The sequence below is a fragment of the Cupressus sempervirens genome, chromosome 2, assembly GCF_028749045.1.
Source record: "Cupressus sempervirens isolate cs-2001-9-10 chromosome 2, ASM2874904v1, whole genome shotgun sequence".
NCBI lineage: Eukaryota > Viridiplantae > Streptophyta > Pinopsida > Cupressales > Cupressaceae > Cupressus > Cupressus sempervirens.
In genome coordinates this window covers 446,257,487-446,278,703 of record NC_143119.1, presented here as the reverse complement: position 1 = coordinate 446,278,703, position 21,217 = coordinate 446,257,487, and the positions used below count along the sequence as shown (strand labels likewise).

General features: G+C 35.1%; 1 protein-coding gene across 10 annotated transcripts in view; it reads left to right on the top strand.

Annotated features, from left to right (window-relative positions):
- The window catches only part of LOC149572984 (senescence-associated family protein), a 131,060-nt gene extending 110,112 nt beyond the window's left edge, over positions 1-20,948 (top strand). For all 10 annotated transcript variants that reach the window (XM_089814122.1, XM_089814118.1, XM_089814119.1 and 7 more), the window contains 2 exons: positions 20,300-20,375; positions 20,469-20,948. In XM_089814122.1, coding sequence (XP_089670248.1) covers positions 20,300-20,375; positions 20,469-20,630 — 238 coding nt within the window. In that variant the 3' untranslated portion in view covers positions 20,631-20,948. The remainder of the gene's footprint in view (positions 1-20,299; positions 20,376-20,468) is intronic.
- Positions 20,949-21,217: the final 269 nt, after the last annotated feature.

Here is a 21,217-nt window from a genome sequence, read left to right as displayed (position 1 = left end):
TTATAATTATATTTAATTCAATTACTAATTAATTAATTTATCATTACTATTTTATTATTATTGTTGTATTATTAAGTTTCCTCTATTAGAAGAGGATTATCACAAGATTTCAGAGTAGTTTTAGCCAAGAGACAAAAATGACCAAGGGTCTTCCAAGGTTAGATGTAGTTGTGCTTGTTAGGGGTGAAGATATGACACAAGGGTCCCAGAAGAATTCTGATTTTTACAATAAGAGTTAGATGCTTTCACAATATCACGAAATAACAAATTTTTAATGAGCATGAAGATAAGCCAAGTGATACTATTCCAAAATTTCATTTGATGGTGATCAATTCTTCCATGGAGATATTGATTTTGTTGATGACTCTTGTAGTGAACCAAACACTCAAAAGTCCTTTGTTATAAACGAGGAAAGCATCTAAATTTTATTCTCAGATTCATCACCAATTTCATATGACATGGCCATTGTTATTTAAAAGGTTGGTGATTTTATCTTCATAAATACTTCAGTTGATAGTGGCTCACTTGCTTGGTCTTCCATTGCACTTTCAGTTTGGCATGGTCTAAAATAGTTATTGAGTTGCATGGAGATTTGTGGAGACTTTTTTACTTGAGGGATATCCCATATGCGATGATTATCTCTCCAGTTCAAAGAACTAATAACAACATCGATATTGTTTTTTTTGTTGACCTGGGTTATAGCAACAACATTTGGTGGTCCAATGAGTCAATTTATGTGCATATTGGAATTGCTCTTATCTTTTTGATGCACTACTTAATCAGACAGAGGTTACATGAAGATCGTATAATGATAGATATCTATTTCTATTCCCATGGTTGGATGGAGAGATTGGTTTGGGATCCAGTTGTTGACAGATTTGGTGCATTGATCTTATGGATCATGAAGAGTGGGTTCATAGCTGGAGGCATAGTGCTGTTATTTTCAGAGTGACACATCAGATTGGTGAAGCAATAGTTTTGAGATTGCTTTGGGATTCAGGGATTTTATTGATGAATGAGTTGCATCTGAACATTTTGCTTCACAGTGTGGCAGGTTGTGATTTCAGTTATTCTAGGTTGTGCTATAGAGTTGCTTGCAGATTTATATGGGACTGTGGTATTGGTATGCAGATTCATGATTGCTTGAGGACAAACAATCTCTAAGGAGGGAGGACTGTAATGCTCCCTTTTAGGGGATGTTAGAAAATTAAATGACAACTTTGTAAAGTATTAAAATGGCTTATATGGAGCTTAATGAAAATTAGTAGAAGTCATTTTAACTTTAAAAAAGGGGGTTTTAAAAAGGGAAAAAAGAAAGAAGACAAAGACACAGGCAGGGGGAAACTGAATAGTCACTACATTGGGCTTTAAAAGAAGACTGTTAGATTCATTTCAGTCTATGGTTTGATTATTGTTCTCTTGGAGAATTCAGAAGCTTCAAGCTTTCAACAGGTTTGAGAATGGAAATCCTTGAACTTAAAGGCAGTAAACGGAAACCTACTGTCTGCTGGAGATATCACTAAGTGTCTCACTTGTGCTCCAAGTTCATATTTCTGATTATCCAATCAACTATAAGTTCAATAACTATGACTGGATATTTTGTTATTTTTCTGAAGATTTAAATGTAGCATTTTCTTTAGGCTCATATTTTATGATATTCTGTATAACTTGTTGAGATCCATTAGCATCAATCGCATGCAAGTTACTTGTTAAAATCTCTGTGGTAAATTTGGGAGAAATTATCTTAGGGGGGAATTGCAGGTTGAATGTCTACAAGGTTGTTCCTTAATGGTGAAGCCTAGAATTTGCAAGTCCAACAAAGTTCTATATGACTTGAGGAGATAAGTGTTACTATGCACTATGGTTGTTGAGCTAGTGTGCATGGAAGGAACAATGGATTTATGTGTTACAGATATAGAATTTTTAGATGCATTAGAGGCATGCGTAGAGCCATGGATTAGAGAAAAAGCCTAGTGTGCAAGAGGGGTATTTGTTCCATAGATAACGATGGTGTATTTTGTGGAGTTAAATTAGGGAGAACCTCATTAGAGGGGTGCACTATGGTAGATTGGGAGGATATTTCATTGCAGAAAAGACATGTCATATTAGAGGAGAAATAATATTGTTCAGTATTGCATGAAAATGCAGGAAGAGGAGGTTCATGCATTGGCGTAGAGGACCAAGACTACATGTAACACATGAAATATGTTCATACACAAGTCAAGAAGCAATTGAAGAAGAGAAGCACCAAGTATAAAGTGTTAAGGTTGCAGCTTCTGTCAGATTGACTTTTACATGAGATACCTTGTTGATGGTAAATCATCTTTAAAATAAATATCTTATATATATAATATATCTTTTATATGTAATATAATATATAATATACATTATATACTAATATATTATGATATATTACATATATGGTTAACATATTAATATTACATATATGCTTAAGATGAGTTAGATATATGGTTATTTATATTACTATTATATTAATATGTTAACTAGTGATGTTAAACCGTAGAGACATGTCTCCTCTCATATTTATAAGCCTTCATTTGCATTTGGAACACAATCAATACAATGGAATTGTTAGTACATTTGCAGTGATCCTAGAAATTAACATGGTATCAAAGCTAAACTGTGAATGGACGGAAACTTCTTTTAAAATAAAAAATTTGACATATCGAGCAAGGGAGAGGCAGGAGACAAGACATCCCATTGATCGGCAAATAAAGTTCATAGGTAAGATAAGATAATAATATTAATGTCCAACAAGAAACCACCAAGTTTTATGGGATAGAGCATACAAACAGAAGAGTCGGCCAAAAGAGAAGCACCAAAACAGCGACTGAGAAGAAACAAAAACAAGAAACAAAACAAGAGAGAAGACAAGGTAAGGACTAAGGGTCCTTCCTTGTCACAAAGAAATCAGTAATAGAGGGGTAAACTTGTGAATGATCCATAGTCTTAGAATGTCGTGGAGAACCGCTGTAGGATTTTCGCTGCTTGGAGAGACTGGTGCAGCATTTAAATGATCTGGAATGAGAAGTATTGGAAGGCCTTTTCAAATCCTGTGGAGGAGACAAGGGAGAGAAAAAGGCACTAATGAGCTGGTCAGAAGTAAGCCCTTGAGGTATAAAAGACTGCAGGGTATTCTCCCGAAGGTGGGTGGCCTCCTAAAGATAAAGTCTAAGACACTGCTAATCAATATAGCTGAAGAACATCGAAAGAGAAGAACAATCTCTGAAAAGGCAATAAAATCTCCCTCTGATCTCATAGTAAAGAGGACATTGAAAAATGAAGTGGAGCTCAGTCTCAACCTTTGCCAAAGTACACAACTGACATATCCGATCAGCTTGATCCATATGATGATCGATCCAAGCCCTGAGGCAGTGAGAACCAACTCTAAAAGAGCCTAAAGAAAACCATAAGGCATGATTCCAGCGCTGGTAGAGATAAGCAAGGCGAACAATAATACCATCCTGAATCTCAAGAAAATGCTCAACATAGAAGGCCATCTTAGGTCACAGACCTCCCGAGGGATTACTCCAAGTAGTGGTAATGTACTATTTATAAATATCTTGTCTGACATGCTCATTCAACTCCTAATGTGAAGGGAGAAGATGAGCAGGAGCATCTAGTGAAAACTGGTGAGGAAGACGATCAATCACAATACCAATCGATCCCAACAAAGAGGTGGCCTGGGTGTACCAACAATGAGACCTAGTAGAAGTGTCGAATCTCATAATCTCAACAAAAGAACAGTATGCCAGATGAGAGTATCTGTGCCAGTCAACACCCGACTCCATAAAACCACGAAGCCGATGAAGAAACAAAATCAAGTTAAAAATGGTAGCAATTTGAGAGGATGAGCTCCAAACTCAGCTGAGACAATGTTGTGGGGGGTGAGTCTGTGACATCTTATGATACGTCGTAATATCAACGTCTGAACCTGCTCAATAGAAGCCCAATCAAAAGCAATAAGAGAAGGCCCCCAGACAATTGAGCTATAGAGAACTATTGGAGGAACCAAGGAGTCCAAAAGGGACAACTTGGACGAAATATCTTGGAAATGATGCCTGAAGCAATCTTTCCAACGAAGCTAGGGCACCCATGCCCTTACTAACTCTAGACTAAATAGTTGGTCTCAAGTTGAAGCGTGGCCCCGAGAACTTCACGCCGAGATACATATAAGATGGAGTAATCTCAACCTCCTAACCCTAAAAGAAGAAATGAAGATGAGAGGTCTTTAAACAGTTAAAGATCATAACTCGAGTCTTAGACAAATTGACCACAAGCTGCCACTTATCACAAAAAGAAGGTAGCCCATCAAGGAGTCTCTACAAGCTGTCGAGAGAAGAGGCCAAGAGAACTACATCATCAGCAAAAAGGAGAATGGAGATCAAAACCTGATGCAAATAGCACCCATCTCCCGGTTGAGAGGAGTTCACAAGGAAATCTTCCAACTCATCAATATACAAACCAAACAGTGTAGGAGAAAGAGGACAGCCCTGCTTCATCCCAATGGTGCTCTGAAGTGGAATAGAAAAGCCCTCCGGAGTCCTAAGCCTACAGGTTACCTTCTCATAAAGCCTCATAATAGCAGTTTGCAACATATCTAAAATCCCAATTTCACGAAGTCTCTGAAATAAGGCCAACCTAGGAACAAAATCAAAAGCCTTACAAAAGTCCACAAAACAACAATAAACCTTTTGAGAGCAGTGTCTAGCCTCCTCAATGATAGCCCGTAGTGTGAATACATGATCCATAGTTTAATAGTTTTCCTGAAAACCAGCATGTCCTTGAGCTCTACAACCTCTTCTATCAAGCTCACTATATAACATGGTGTTCATAGTAGTGGCATAAAGTTTGGCAAAGTATGTCCGATCATGATAGTCCTTTAGTTACCTAGATCGGAAGCAAGCCTAGACTTGTGAATAGGGTAAACCACATGTCTAGACCAGGACTCAGGAAACCCAGTGCAAACCACTCTATTAAAGAGTGTAGGAAGGTAAGATGTGAGAACCGAAGCACCAAGCTTGAAAAGTTCTACCTGGAAACCATCTTTATCCATTGCTCTGCTGCATCTCAAATATTTGATGGCGTCAATAATACTGGAGTAGGTGAACAAATGGCAGTAAGGAGGTGGAGTGGAGAGAAGAGGTGGTTGCCCAAAAATGTCATAAAGCGTAATGATATGGGAGGTCAGAGAGTGGTAGTCGAGAGTGGAGGACGAGGGAAAAGGGTAACGCCAAAAGATCTAGGGATTTTGAATAAGCGTAGAGCAAAGGGTTTTGCATTGAAAAGAGGCAAAAGAACATTTCTTGTGGCGAAGAAAACGAAGGTACAAAAGGTGTAGATGGGTGAAGGCAGGGGACTGAGTCTCAAAGGCGGCACGAACAAAGCGATGAAAAGCCTTGCAATTAGTATCAAACCATTTATTCATAGAATAAGTATTCATAAAGAATTAAAGACTAATATACACATCTAGGCGATTTAAGGCATCGATCAAGGAAGTTTGTGAATACCTTATCGAGCATTTCAAAGGATATATTGGGGAATAAGACTAAATAGACACAATCAGTTCTATATGGAGAAAATAGTAATCATGGCATTCAGATGCAACACCCTCCAATGTATTACAGACCAACAATATAGGAAGAATAACAATCACCTCCAGGGTCCACACATAACGAAATTTGTATATTACCACATTTAATATTTGGAGATCAAGCCATAAGGAATATTGAGCATTGATCAGAACAGGTAAATACATACCCAACACAATAGAGGTGGGGAATCTCAGGGGCAATGAGGAGTCAAAGTAGCATAAGAAGCACTGGAAGCAGTTGCAAGCATGGCTAGAGAAGATATGTATAAGACATGGATCAAGGATTCAACTATGTAATGCACCCAGTGCAATATCTTTGGTGAGAGGAATTGGATGATAAATATTCCACTGTGACAATTCAACAATATACATATAATTAGAATGTCGAGAAGGCTCACGATTTGAAGAAGAGTAACGAAAAGAAAATGACTAGAAATAATAGAGGTAATGGAATATAGAGCAACCTCTATGGTCGACACTTATAGATTTGTTCGGTATTGGAGAACTGGGGAAGAAAGGAATGGAGAACATAGAATGGAGGAGAATAAAATGAATATTTGCAGAGGAAGAAAACACCCTGCCATTGCGGAAAAGATAGAATGACACATTCACAAGGTGGAAAATGAATCACATTATTAGCGTCAAGCAATCAATACTGATAAGAGTATCGAGCATTGTAGGCTTCTAATAGGAATGTTCTTCTCAGCCAACTAGTTTCGTTGGGAGCGGTGAGAGATTGTTTGGGCATGGCCATTGTAGTGCACCCGGATGTGATTAATCACGAGAAACTACCAATAAAAAATAGCAAGGTTTTGTACTCTGGGAAACTTGTGTTGACACTTTTAATCTAGTTCGACACGAAATAAGTACCAAATACTAATGGTTGGACTATCAATTATTAATATTCTCAGCATGTCAGACTAAGTTAGTTTTTCCCATTGAACATGGTAAATAGAAGAGAGGTGAAAGAACAATCGTGTTAGGATTGGACACATATCTTTTGGATTGTAGTGGAAGTAATTCCTTATTGAGGAACCAAACTAGAAGCTATAAAGATCTCAATCAAAAGCAGGATATATATAAATAATAAATAAGATGAAGTTTTTTGTAGATATGAGGAATCTTTAGAGCTAGTATGCATGCCGACAATAATTTATGGGTAGCGAATAAGATCTTCAATCATATGAAGAAATGTATAGATGAGGCTTAAAAGATAAGCATAAGGTGCAAAGAAACAAATTTCCTAGTAGAGAAACACGTTAATAAATGAAGATGAAAGAGTGATTTTTAAAGCTAGAAACATAAAAGAAAATGAGAGGATTGCCACCACTAATGAAGTTGGAACTTTGAATGTGCCTTAGTACTAATTTGTGAAATACTTGCATGGGGTAGAGATAAGTAGAATACCTAATTTAAAATCATATAGAATTCATGTTCAAAAAAAAAAAAAAGCATTGCAAATAAATATTAAATTGGTTGAGTTTGATACATGTGAATATAAGTGAAGATTATTGGTTATTATATCTCTACAGGCAAATCCTTTAGATACCTTCGGTATGAAGTATAATGAGATCTCTATTTGAGTTTTTGAGGATAGACAAGTATTAACATACCACTCTTGGGCACATATCAAATTTCACAAGCTCAGTTAATGTTGGAGTTCCTCATGCAACAATCATTTGACATCCAATGGCAGATATAATGTAAAGGCTCTTGTGTTGGTGTTGTGAAGATTGATTTCCAAATACATAGAATATCTAAACCTTATAGTTCAAAATTTGAAGGATGGGAGCAAGCTTTCTCCAAACACTAATGAACATAGATTATCTTCAGTTGATGGATTAATCACTTTGAGGTAGAAGCTGATGTAACTCTTCAAGTTGGATGATGGAGTTCTTTCAAATTCCAATGAAGATATTGGAGTTGTTCGCAAATTTGCAACCCAGTGACTAAAAACTCTATGAGTGGGAATTTTGACATTGTGGGGGAGAATGTTAACCAATGTTCTATTCCCACTTCTACCATCTTTAGAAAGGAGATGTTCTGTTCTCAAATGTTTATGGACCCTCACGTGTAGATAAGTGTTATTGAGTATTACATTAATCTACTCATTACAATCTTTCTCATATTTGTAATTTTATTTGTACTATATGAGATATTTTTCCTTGATCTGTTTTACCTTTGTATCTGAAGTTGATCTTGCAGGAAAAGAAGAATGACACATTAGGCAGCTTATGACAACAACTTCGAAGAACTTGTGATCAGGCTAGATAAAGTTAGTCTCTTCAAGAAAATATCTTTGATGATTAAGATTATGAGTATCTCTCTACATTAAGAGGGAGTATGACACTTCTTTAAAGACAATGGAGGAGCTTAGAAGATTAATACTCAGAGGGAGTCTAGAAATACATGTGTATGACTGCATGACTTTGATGGGCCTACTTTTGAGTGCATCATGAGGAAGTATTGACTTATCACCAAAAAGATGGAAGATTGATATAAGATTCAGAGAGAGTCTGAGAGACATCCTTGGGTGAAGAGAGTCTCAAACGGAGTAACTATAGGACCTGACTTCCCAGGATCATTGTTTAGAAGGAGAAATTTTGAGATGTAATCCATTGTGGATGATATGTTCTCTATGAGGAGAAGTTCTAAGTGAAATTCCTTGTAATGTGCTCTCCTCTATGAGAGAGAAGTCTGAGGTGAAAATCCTTGTTCCACCCTCCAATAGCATCTATGGTGGTTCAGGGTGGATATCATGTAAGCTACTACATGATGTTGTTATGATATGTAATGAAAGGTGACTATCTTTCATTGACATATATAAACATAAGGTAACTATTGTAAGGTGACGATCTTATAAATGGTAGACCTATTATCATGACAGAGTTCATAAAAATGTTGTCCCAGAGTGCTGGAAGTCATGATAATGGATAGATAGAAGGTAACCATTGTAAGGTGACAATCTTGTAAATGGTAGACCTGTTATCATGGTTCTTTGGGACGGATTTTGCCGGACACCATTGATAATCAACTTGTTAGGGTTCTTTGGACCGGATCTTGCCAGATACCATGACATAGTTACTACTATAGACCACACTTAAGGTTGTGTTTTAAAGTTATCGAAATTGCTTCAATTGTGTGTTATGAAAGGTGAGAAATTCAGCCTCATAGTGAAAAGAATATCATACTGAAATGATAGCTCTTCATATTCTTGAGAGCATAATGTGTTCTATAAATCCTCCTTAGCTAAGAGAATGTGTTAAGGTTGTAGCTTCTGTCGGATTGATTTTTACATGAGATACCTTGTTGATGGTAAACCATGTTTACTATAAAGGAAATTCTATGTTGTCATTGTAGTATAGTGGTGAATATTCCCGCTTGTCACGCAAGTGACCCAGGTTCGTTCCTCGGCAATGGCGCCAAATGTTTACCGTACAGGGTAAAAGGATAATTAACACATGTAGTATAGCACGATATAACGCAGAACAGATACTTTATTCATATATGCAATATGCTTATTACAATAACTCCAATGATGATTCAAAGTCCATTTCGGATGGTGTACATATACCTTCCCGAAGGGGTGACTCAACCATCATGCGCCCGTTCGGATACAATTCTACCCGTCGGCTACAATATAGAATTTACCAACCACAAACCATCTTTAAAATAAATATCATATATATATAATATATATTATATATATGCTTAAGATGAGTTACATATATAGTTATTTATATTACTATTATATTAATATGTTAACTAGTGATGTTTAACCATAGAGACATGTCTCTTCATGAGACATTTCTCATCCTCTCATATTTATAAGCCTTCATTTGCATTTGGAACACAATCAATACAATGGCATTGTTAGTACATTTGCAGTGATCCTAGAAATTAACCTAAAGTGCAAATGAATGTGCATAGAAGGAAGAAGACTTAATAAGGGAGGAAATTAGTAATGACACACTTGGAAAAAAATGGTTTACCGTTTACCAATGGCACCAACAAATTCAGGACCAAAAAGATAGGCACGTGCAAGGCTAGGCACAATTTTACGAAAAATGCATATGAAATCGAGTTATTGGAATTTGGAAGGATTGGACATCTTTTGGATATTCAATGTAATAAAATTTATGTCCATCTTGCTCATAATAACCAAGAAGTTGTGGTGCAAGTGTAGGATGAGATCGAGTGGAGGAAGTATATACTTGAAAGACGACAAGAAGAAATTAAAAAGATCCTACATTAAGAAGACTTGACAAAGCAAGTACAAGGAATATCTAATTTATTTGAAGTGTAAGGAGCAAGAAGATTTGTGGATTTCTAAATTGTAAACCAACTCGGGTTGCTAAATTAGTCTTTCAAATCTTTTATGAGCAACAGACTCACAAAACTTTGACAAGTTTCGGGTGTTTGATGAAAGAGCTTCGTAGAAGTTAGGCAATTCATTGTATATTGATTTGGAGTGGTTCTTATGAATTCTTTTTGGTGCAATTCTGGTAGTGTAAAATTCCTTACCGATTTTTTGCCCTCTTTTCCCATTTCAGAATTCAAACATTTTATCTAATAATTTGCATGTATTCACTAAAGAGGGTTTTTTTATGGATTTTAATGTTCATTTGACATATATTTTGAGAATCTGTTTCACTCTACAATAACATAATATCTCATTAAAGCATTCACAGGCATTTCATTACACCGGCACAGAAATGGCAATCACACTGGGATGATACATACAAATTGTTCACAATTTACAAACATCGATGTCAACAGAAACGAGAAACAAATATTGCAACGACAATTATAGTATAACAAGAAATGGGATATTTAGGCGTTTGGTATGAGGAACAGATGAAAAAAAAAATTAATCGGTAGGTACTAGGAACAGATACAAAATTCAGTTTCATTAAAAAATTGTATTCAAACATCATGCAAGTTAAAGTTTGTGAAATAGAAAGCACATAAAATAAAGATCAGGAATATTAGGTATCACAATAATGATTTTCAATTCAAAAAAGAAATTGCAATTATCATAATTGATACACAGAAAAATATCATTGAAAGTTTTATGTTGAAGAAGTGCTTCTGCTTGCTTTACCTTTCTCCGTTCCAGCTGCAAGTAAAGGTTCCTCTACATTATCTTCATGTACTTCTATTAGCAATTCATCACTCCCATCATCTGTTGAGCCACCAGAGTCCCACAGCCTATGAGGTATGATTTATAATCAGGGTTGCATGGTGACAAGTCCCTTGCTTTGGAGGTAGGCATCCCCCTCCCGTACCTGTTTCAAGGATGGTAGGATGTCCCTTTGATGTCTCCATTGCCTAGAAAATCCTAGCAAACGGTCGGGACGTCGTCGAGCTATTGGGAATGCCCAACTATCCTCAAGGCTCTTGAGGGATGTTTGAGATGCTCATTGGTGTCCTAAGGACAATTGGGTATCCCTCGTGATTGGGGACGCCTTTGGGCAAAAATTAAAATAAAATAAAGTTTTTAATTTTTTTTTAATAAAAAACATCAAATTAATTCTTGTCCCTGCATATATCTACCTTGCCTGTTGTGGTCATTTCTAAATAAGACAAGCAAACATTAACAATCATCAAAACTTGGCTTTTGTGGTAAATTCATGCATTTGCTTGAAAGTTTCCAAAGTTCTTTAAATGAATCCATTTTGTACAAGTCATGTGATCATTGCATTTTATGAGATGATTTCCTTTGGAGGCATTTTGTTAAATAGTTTCTATAGCTTGTCTACACTTCAAGTCTCAAGAGGGTAGTTCAGGGTAATATGAAGCAGATCTATTTTGGAAGAAGGCTGATCAGCAAGAGTATTTAAATGAACAAATTTTCTTATGATAATCAATAGCATAAATGTTTATCATAGCTGATCAACTATAACATTCTTGGGTGCTATCCAAAATTAAATTCAATCAAACTTATCTGTAGTTCCAAACCCTAGACAACTACATTGGCCATTAATAAGGATGTCATAAGGTCTACAAACTTCTAGAACACGCTTCTCATATTGATCCAACCCAAAGTCTACAGCCTATGTTGAAAAATTGTTGCTTATTCCTGAAAAAAATCATTTGATTTACTTTATAACGTTGGCATTGCTTTCCAACCTCGTAAACTTATATTGGGCATCACCAAGGGCAAGTATCAGCCTCTACACTTCTGCATTTATTTACTTATTGATTCTCTCTCTCTCTAATATATAAATATATTTTGAATAATTATAAATCTGTATACTACCATCCCCTGTCTTCCCCTAAAAATGATCCTGTAGGAAATGTCTAATAAATGTAATCCCTTCTGCCCCCCATCCTGGTCTCCAAAATGTTAATTCTATGTAACTATGATAACATACTAATGTGAACAGCAGATCGTACAAGATCAGGTAAAGCATGGATATCCTTATGTAGGATTTGCCTCTTTATAACCCTATATAAATAACCTTATCAGCATCTCATTTAGGAGCATTTAAATAATGTTTAGCTTGCATAGTTGTTGAGCATGTTTGCTATCTAATTTGATCTTCTAATAGACGCCGATCTTGGAGGATTATTATATGTTTATAATAAGGGCTGACCTAGAAGAGTCATGTCCTTGAGGACATACCTCTTGGGTTCAATATAACATAGGGTAAGTATGAGGATAGAGAGCACACAATACAAAATAAAGTCTGCTCCTCTACATTACTGCCTTATACGAATTATTAGAGACTAAGAACATTTCCAGAATTGATACTATAACATTGAAGACACTTCATATAACTCTGATATTTAGAAGATAATATCTAGCGAGTATATTCAAAGCATTGTAAGCTTGGTTGTTCAAAATCTGCAAAAACTTTACATGGTATCAGAGCTCTGGTAGTTGAACCTACGCTCTGCAAATTGACAATCACATTTAAATATCTAGCAACATCCTTCTACATTCAATGGCTAGCACAATCAGACCCCAAGATAGGTTTGATGGAAAGGAACACTTCGTTGCTTGGAAGTTCAGAAGTATGATGATTCTTGAAGACAATGATGTGAAATAGTAAATTGATAAAGAATCCAAGCAACCTAATGTTGAACCTAATAAAACTATCTGGAGTAAAGGAAATAGGAAAGCCATGCAAATCATATTAGATGGAGTGAAAAATGAAATAATATCTATGCTAATGAAACATCAAACAACATTTCATATGATGAATGCATTATTAAATGCATATGAGGTTAACCATGCGACTAGAACCCTTGCACTAAAAAGGCAACTAAATCATATACAGATAAAGAAGGGAGAATCTGTGAATTCATACTTCCTAAAGATGGCTAGTCTAGGAGATGAACTTGCAAGCATAGGGGACCATAATTGAAGACAAAGAATTAATACTTATGGCTATAGATGGCTTACTGGATTCATGGGAAACATTCTCACAAGGAGTGAGTGCTAGAGACAATCTTCCAGACTTCAATAGGTTTAAAAGAGATTGCCTGCAAAAAAGAATCTAGGAAACTTAAGAAAGGAGGAAAATTGAAAATTAAAAATGAAGAACTTCATGTTCTCAACAGAAATTCATATAAAGGTAAGAAGAAGCACTTCAAGAAGAAGGGAAATCAAAGAAATGACAAATTAAGAAAGATTTATCCAAAATAAAATGCTTCAAATGTGAAATTTTTGGACATTATAGATCTAATCGCCCTGAGAATACAAAGCAGCAAGTAAACTGTACAAACATTACCAGGAAAGAAGAAATCTATGACCCCGAGAATCGTGTATTGTATTCTACACTATCAAATGAAGTATCAAGCAAAGCATGGGTAATTGATAGTGGATTATCTTGACACATTACAGGATACAAAGAAGTACTAGATTCAATATCAGAAGAAGTTGATGGCAAAGTTACCATTGGTGATAATTCCTCTCACTCAGTCAAAGGAATTGGGAATTGCACCTTGAAACTGAAGTCAGGTATTTCTCTACATCTCAAAAGAGTACTTTATGTACCAGGAATAAAGAGGAATTTAATTTCTGTTACAACACTTGAAGTTGCATTCGTGGACGGTAAAGTAATGACCTAGTCTAAGAACTCTCCGTTCAAGAAATCAAAGTTGATTGGTCAAAGAAAGGGATTCTTGTATGAATTAAATACAAAACCTAGTCAACCTATTCAAGCCTTAATTTATGAAGCTACTGCTATAAACGAAATATGGCACAGAAGGTTAGGACATCTAAATTTCAAAGCCTTATCGACTATGGAGAAGACGGTAACTGGTTTACCTAAGTTGAATAAAGATCATTCAAGCATATGCAAAGGATGCAATTTGGGTAAGAACACCAAAAGTCCATTTCATGATAGCACTAGAAAAACTAACAATGTTTTGGAATTAGTCCACTCAGATTTATGTGGACCTATGTCTGTTCCTTCTCTGTAAGGATTTTGGTACTATATACTTTTTATAGATGACTTCTCTAGGAAAACTTGGATCTATTTAAAATGTAAAGAATCATAAGAAATCCTTAAGAGATTTAAATAATTTAAAATTTTAACTGAAAACTTATCAAGACACAAAATTAAAACTCTTAGGACAGATAATGGAGGGGAATATACTTTAGATTTGTTTAAAGAGTTTTGTAAAGAAGCAGGAATTAAGAGGGAGTATATAGTTCCTTATAATCCACAGCAAAACAGGGTAGCAAAAAGGCAGAATAGAACAATTATAGAAGCAACAAGATCTATGATATTTGATCAAAATTTAGAATATTATCTTTGCGCAAAAGCCTTTTGTACTGTTGTCTATATCCAAAACAGAAGTCCTCACTCCCACCTTAGAGATAAAACCCCTAAAGAAGTTGTTACTAAGGTTAAACCTAATATAAGCCATCTTAGGATATTTGGGTGCCCAGTATATACATGTCCCAAAAGAAAAGAGAACTAAGTTAGAACCCTCCAGGAAGAAAGGTATTTTTGTCGAGTATAGTGAAACATCTAAAGCATGTAGGATTTTCATACCTGGTTAGAAAACATTGAACTTAGTAGGGATGTAATATTTCAAGAAGATTTAGCATTCAAAAGAGCCCTAAGTTCTGAAGATCCCTCTCCCTTACCTAGTTCTAAAGAAAATACTAAAGCTGAGTTTCAGAGGGAGAGCATTGAAGAAATTGAAGATGAAATTCAAAATCTTAATCTTGAGGGAACTCAAAATCCAAAGAAAATACCACTTTGGGCCATTAAGATTGTAGAGGAAGCACAAGACTTCACTGCACCATCTGGAACCTTCAGAGAAAGCAAAGGACCCAAAAGATTTTCTAGTTATGCAGCAAACATGAGTGATTTATCTAAATCAGAACCTACCTATGTTTCAGATGCTATTAAACATACAGCTTGGAAGGATGCTATGACAGAAGAATACCAATCCATTATTAAGAATGATGTTTGAGAAATTGTTCCAAGGCTTGAAGGAAAATCAATTGTTTCTTCTAAATGGATATTGAAAATTAAGCATGGTGCTGACGGTAGCATTGAAAAATATAAAGCTAAATTCGCAGGCAGAGGTTTCTCTCAGAAGAAAGGAATTAATTATGAAGAAACCTTTGCTCTAGTTGCTAGATACACCTCTGTAAGAGCAGTCTTAGCTATTGCAACATCGAAGGGATGGAAAGTACATCAGATGGATGTAAAAACAATATTTCTAAATGGAAAGATTACAGAAGAGGTATATTTGGAACAACTTGAAGGATTTGAAACTCATAACGCTAAAGTTTTTGTTTGCAGGCTCAAGAAAGCTCTTTATGGGCTTAAACAAGCTCCAAGGGCCTGGTATGAAAGAATTGATAAGTATCTCACCAGTTTAAAATTCTCAAAGAATGAAGCTGATCCAAATCTCTATTATAAAAAGGATAAAAATGATATGAAAATATTGATACTATATGTTGATGATTTACTAATAACAGGTGATGATCATCTTATAAATAAATGCAAGAAAGATCTAATCAGAGAATTTGAAATGAAAGATTTAGGACTCCTTCATTACTTCCTAGAACTGGAAGTATGGTAGAATTCTAACAGCATCATACTTAATCAAGGGATTTGGAATGTGGAACTACAGACCTATGTCTTCTTCAATAGAGACTAATCTACACAAACTTAAAGAAGTAGCTGCAGAATTACCCTCCATAGATTCTACTCTTTACAGACAGATGATTGGGTCTTTTATGTACTTGGTAAATACAAGACCTGATATTTACTATGTTGTTAATGCCTTAAGTTAGTTTATGTGTGAGCTAAAGGAGATTCACCTAGTTGCAGTCAAACACATTATGAGATACTTACAAGGCACTCTTAACCTTGGATTCAAATATGAGAAAGTTGACTTGGACTTACATGGGTACACAAACTCAGATTGGGCTGGAAGTGGTACTGATAGGAAAAGCACTTTAGGATGTTATTTTAGTTTAGGCTCAGCAATGATATCTTGGATATGCAAAATGCAGGCATCAGTAGCACAAAGTTCCACAGAAGTTGAATACATTGCCGCAGCAATGGCCTCTCGAGAAATTGTTTGGCTTAGAAAGTTACTTATGGGATTATTTCGTCAACCCATGAATCCTACTATTGTTCATTGTGATAATCAAAGTTCCATCAAGCTTTCTGTGAATCTAGTTTTTCATGACAGGTCCAAGCATATTGAAATTACTTACCATTATGTAAGAGATATGGTAGCTAGGAATACTGTAAAATTAGAATACATTTGCACTTCAGATCAGACAACAGATATTCTGACCAAACCCCTATCTCGAGTGAAGATAGATCACTTCAAGGAAAGACTTGGTATGGTTGAATTATAATACATTTGTGTTCTTTAAATTATTAATAAAATAAGTTTTGTAAGGCTATTGACTATTATGGGCTTTACCTTTTGTATTCATTATCTAAGAGGTGACGATCTCTAAGATAATAAACACTTGTATGAAAGACATAATGAGAGATGACGATCTAAAATTAGATAATGTGCTAAACGGTAGAGATCTACTATCAGATCTAGATGAGTTCAAGATCATATTGTGATATAGACATTTCTATGGCTATGAGTCACAACTTGGATAAAGGAAGAATTTAATCATTCTCTAGATTTTATCCTGTGTTCTGGTATATCTTAACTCAGGATCACATTGTGATATAGGACTGCCAGTACCTATGAATCACAACTTGGATAAATGAAGAATTTAATCATTCTTCTGATTTTATATTGTATGTTGCATTCCATGCAATACTGTTATCACTAGTATGAGTGATAAGTCATATCACAAGATAGTAATATGACATAGTATCATGTGTTCTATGATACCACATGCTTAGAAAATTCAGATAGATAGAGTATCAATCTATGCTTATTCATCTTGATTGATGTTGCTAGATATGTTATCTCTCAGTATGATTATCAAGTTAGGAGGGAGTGTTAATTCTATGTAACTACAATAACATACTAATTTGAACAGCAAATTGTACAAGTTCAGGTAAAGCATGGATATCCTTATGTAGGATTTGTCTCTTTATAACCCTATATAAATAACCTTATTGGCGTCTCATTTAGGAGCATTTAAATAATGTTTAGTTTGCATAGTTGTTAAGTATTTTTGCTATCAAATTTGATCTTCTAATAGACACCGATCTTGGAGGATTATTATATGTTTATGGGCGGACCTAGAAGAGTCGTGTCCTTTGTAACGGCATGCCTTGGGTTCAATATAAACATAGGGTAAGTATGAGGATAGAGAGCACACAATACAAAACTAAGTCTGCTCCTCTACATTACTGCCTTATATGAAGTATTGCAAACTAAGAACATTTCCAGAATTGTTATTATAACATTGAAGACAATTCATATAACTCTGATATTTAGAAGATAATATCTAGCGAGTATATTCAAAGCATTGTAAGCTTGGTTGTTCAGAATTTGCAGAAACTTTACACAAAATGTCGTGGAACATAGTTAATATAGCATGTTAAACAAGGTTAAGATCCCACAAAATCTGTTGGAATGGCAGTCTAGATTTGACATAGGATCATCTATCTGGAAATTCAATTATCATTCGTGGGAATATGGTTGCCTTCATCATTGACTATTAATTTTGCATGAAGATCCATTCCTCTAGAAATACAAATGAGTTTAGGTTGGGAAAACACTTTTGGAGTAGTTGCTGTAAATGTTTTCAAGATCTCTGATAGAGATACAATGAAATTTCCTTTCAATTAATAATAACAAAGTACTGATCTAGAATTATCAGTATTTCTTATTTGAATCTGATTCAGACTTCTTTTATTTAATACTGAAGATATCAAGAATAACTTGTAATGTTTGAACTGAGAAACTGAACTATATATAGTGTATTGATCTATGTGTTTGCAAATAAAACTGATTATACGATTGCTGCTGTAGTTAGAATATTACCTGCTGTGATTGATATCTAACTCAAACAGCAACTGATCCTTTATATGTTTGTAGAGATTCATATCCCCGTAGGGACGTGACTCTATGTGGCCAATCATGGCCCTGTTCATGGCCCTACAGGGCCATGAACTTCTACGTATAAGTGCCAATGGTGATAAATCTTTCTTATCAATACTAATAAGCACTGAATCAATATGAATAACATGTCAATGGTTATCACTTGTTAAGTATGTTAAGTAAACACAAAACAAATATTGTATATATATATATATATGAATGTGTTTGAAATCACAGATTTATATACTTAAATCATTGTGTACTTCACTATTGAAGCTACACTTTAACACTCCCTCTTAGCGAGGGAGAAGTGAAATATCAAAAATTCTTTATGAACTCCAAAATGATATCAACATTAATGATATCCATCCAAAGAACAGATTGTCTGACTTTAACACTCTGAAATAGTGCTTAAGCCAAGGGGAAGGTTAATGGTTGACCCCAATTATCTATTAATCCTAACTCTTATATTCATGCAAGTCTAAGCACTCATTACATGCTTGTTATACCTGTGTTGCATTCTAGTAGTTATATTATTGTTGCACGTCCTACATTTATTCCCTTGCTTAACCATCCTTAATTGCCTAACCTTGCACTTTTACTTTGTTTTCCAATTTCAATCTCCATCCATCCTTGCTTATCAAAAAGGTTCACTAAATAAAAAAGGTTTATTAAGTCACTGATAAATGCTAGAGGTAGCTCCATCTCAGACAATAATACAAGATAGACATGGATCCCATCTCAAGACCAACAAAACATAAAAATTGAGCCCAGCTGAGGACGTGGATAATTGAGAACTGCATTCGTTTTGGGACTGGTAGTCAACTATACTAGCTCCATCTTTAGGAAGGGTGACATAAATGACTCAATATTTGACACGCCATCATTAAGCCCAAGGGGTTTAGAGCAAGTGGTTAAAAGCGTCAGTTCTTATTTTAGAGATTGAGGTTCAAATCCTTAAGTGACATCTAAGGTTGGTTTGGAAGTGGTGTCTCTTGGTCTTGCATTGTTCGGTTTTTAGTAGTAATTCTGAAGTTGTTGATCTAAGGTGCTAAGTATTGTATTGCTTTCAATGAGCTGAGTATTTGTTATAGTTGGCTCAGATGCTCGTTAAGCAGTATTTATAGAATATCCAATTCTTTAAAAAAACACAATTTAAAATACATCTAGATAGACTTTTTTTATTAGTCAACTTTCTTATTTTCTGAAATTATAGTTCATCATTCAATACAGTAAATCGAAACATGGCAGGTAAAACACAGTACAATAATCATTGCATGTGTTGCCTTTTAATCAAACAAAAATTAATTTAACTATGCCACCTTCTTGGTCATCTAAATATTTGTGGTCTTAAGCATGCCAATATTCAGTTGGGTGTCAAATTGATCCACATTAGTACAATCTGTTGGAAATTATAATACATCAACCGTGTGGTTTGTCATCTGTTGATCCTCTCGCTGCTATGAAATCCACACATGGTAAAAGAAGGAACGATTGACTAGATTTGTATCATCAATGAAGTGCATTTATTATATTTGATTTATTCCCGGTAACATGGACTGTGCTATATCTTCACATCGAGCTTTCCTGTGACAGTTCAAACATGCAGTTGAATCTCTTTTTAAAGGAGAGGCCTATTTGGTTACATAATTATCAGCGTTCTTTTGCATCATAGAGAGCTTTCTAACGTGTAACTTGTCTGAAAAAGATTTCACTCTAAAAAATTTAGAGAACCTCTTGTGAGAAGTAGTTTTTGTTTATCCTTTTGCTTGCAAGTAAATGTCAAGTTGCTTTTTCTTTTCCTTGTTTTCTTTAGGAGTTTTTCTTTTGCATCTATTTTGTTCACAATTAATTATCTAGGTTGGAATGTATTCTTCGTTGTACTCCCTTTCGAGGGAAAGTTCAATGTAGATACCTTAGAGGGTTGATGGACATTGTTGAGGATCAGGCCTGGGAGATTTGATCTCTTTTCATACTACATTATGTATTATGTTTATGGCAATTGTACTATGTGTTTTACTTCATTTTTTGAAATTACTGTTTTATTATAACAACCATGGAAGGACATGACTATTAAAAGCTATTAAAAGTCTATAGTGTCAATCAAATATGTTTTAACACGCCTGTATTCTTTTCCATGGTTAAGTGGCATGACTAATTGTAGCCTCGTTAATACAGACAAGCACTAGCAAATGCACTGGCGGATGCTCCATCAATGTGGACTCTTGGCAATGCAGGAATGGGAGCCCTACAGGTGCATCCCATTGATTAGCTGCAAACATAATTCAAATGCTCTGTTTTAGTAGCTAATGTATAGATTGATTAAATGCTTCTCTCTTCTCCATAGAGACTAGCCCGTGATAGCAATCCAGCTGTTGCAGCTGCCGCATCCAAAGCTATTGAGGAGCTAAGAAGACAATGGCAAATAGAAGAAGGAGACACTTTGCTTTTTAGTATAGATGAAAGATACTCAAATACAGAGAGCGATGAGGAATCAGATAAATCTTAGCGTAGCTTTTGAGGACATCTAGGGTTAAACATGTATATTTACTACCTTTCCTAACAAACAATGTATATATTAAAAGTTTTTAATACAATGTAACAACAAACAACTGAAACAGGTTGAGCATGCCTGGCCTTGATATATATCAAATTCAGGGTTTGTACAAGCATGCATTTGCAGTCAAATTTAATTTTAGTCTGATTCTTTTTGCCCCCTTTCAGAAACAATCTAACCTGAAAGGTATTAAGAGTAGCAAATTTTTGCCTTACATAGTAGAATGATTGTAGAGTTTTAAAAAGCTATGGTATTAATGTTTTAATTGAATTGTTGGGGTTTTAATCATATGTTTGATTTGAAATAATTGTCATCAATGCTACATGTCTCATTAATTAGTTTTTGAATAATGTTTTTTAAAATGTTAGAGCATGTGCTGAGGTCCTGAATTTGACAGTTGACCCAATACCACTATTGGTACAATCTTTGAAGGAGTACTGAAGTGCAATGTCATTACTCCAACAACAGTCATGCGACACATCTTGAATAACTGATTCAATAGCTCAAAGATACACAAAATTATTCATTTGTAAACTTCA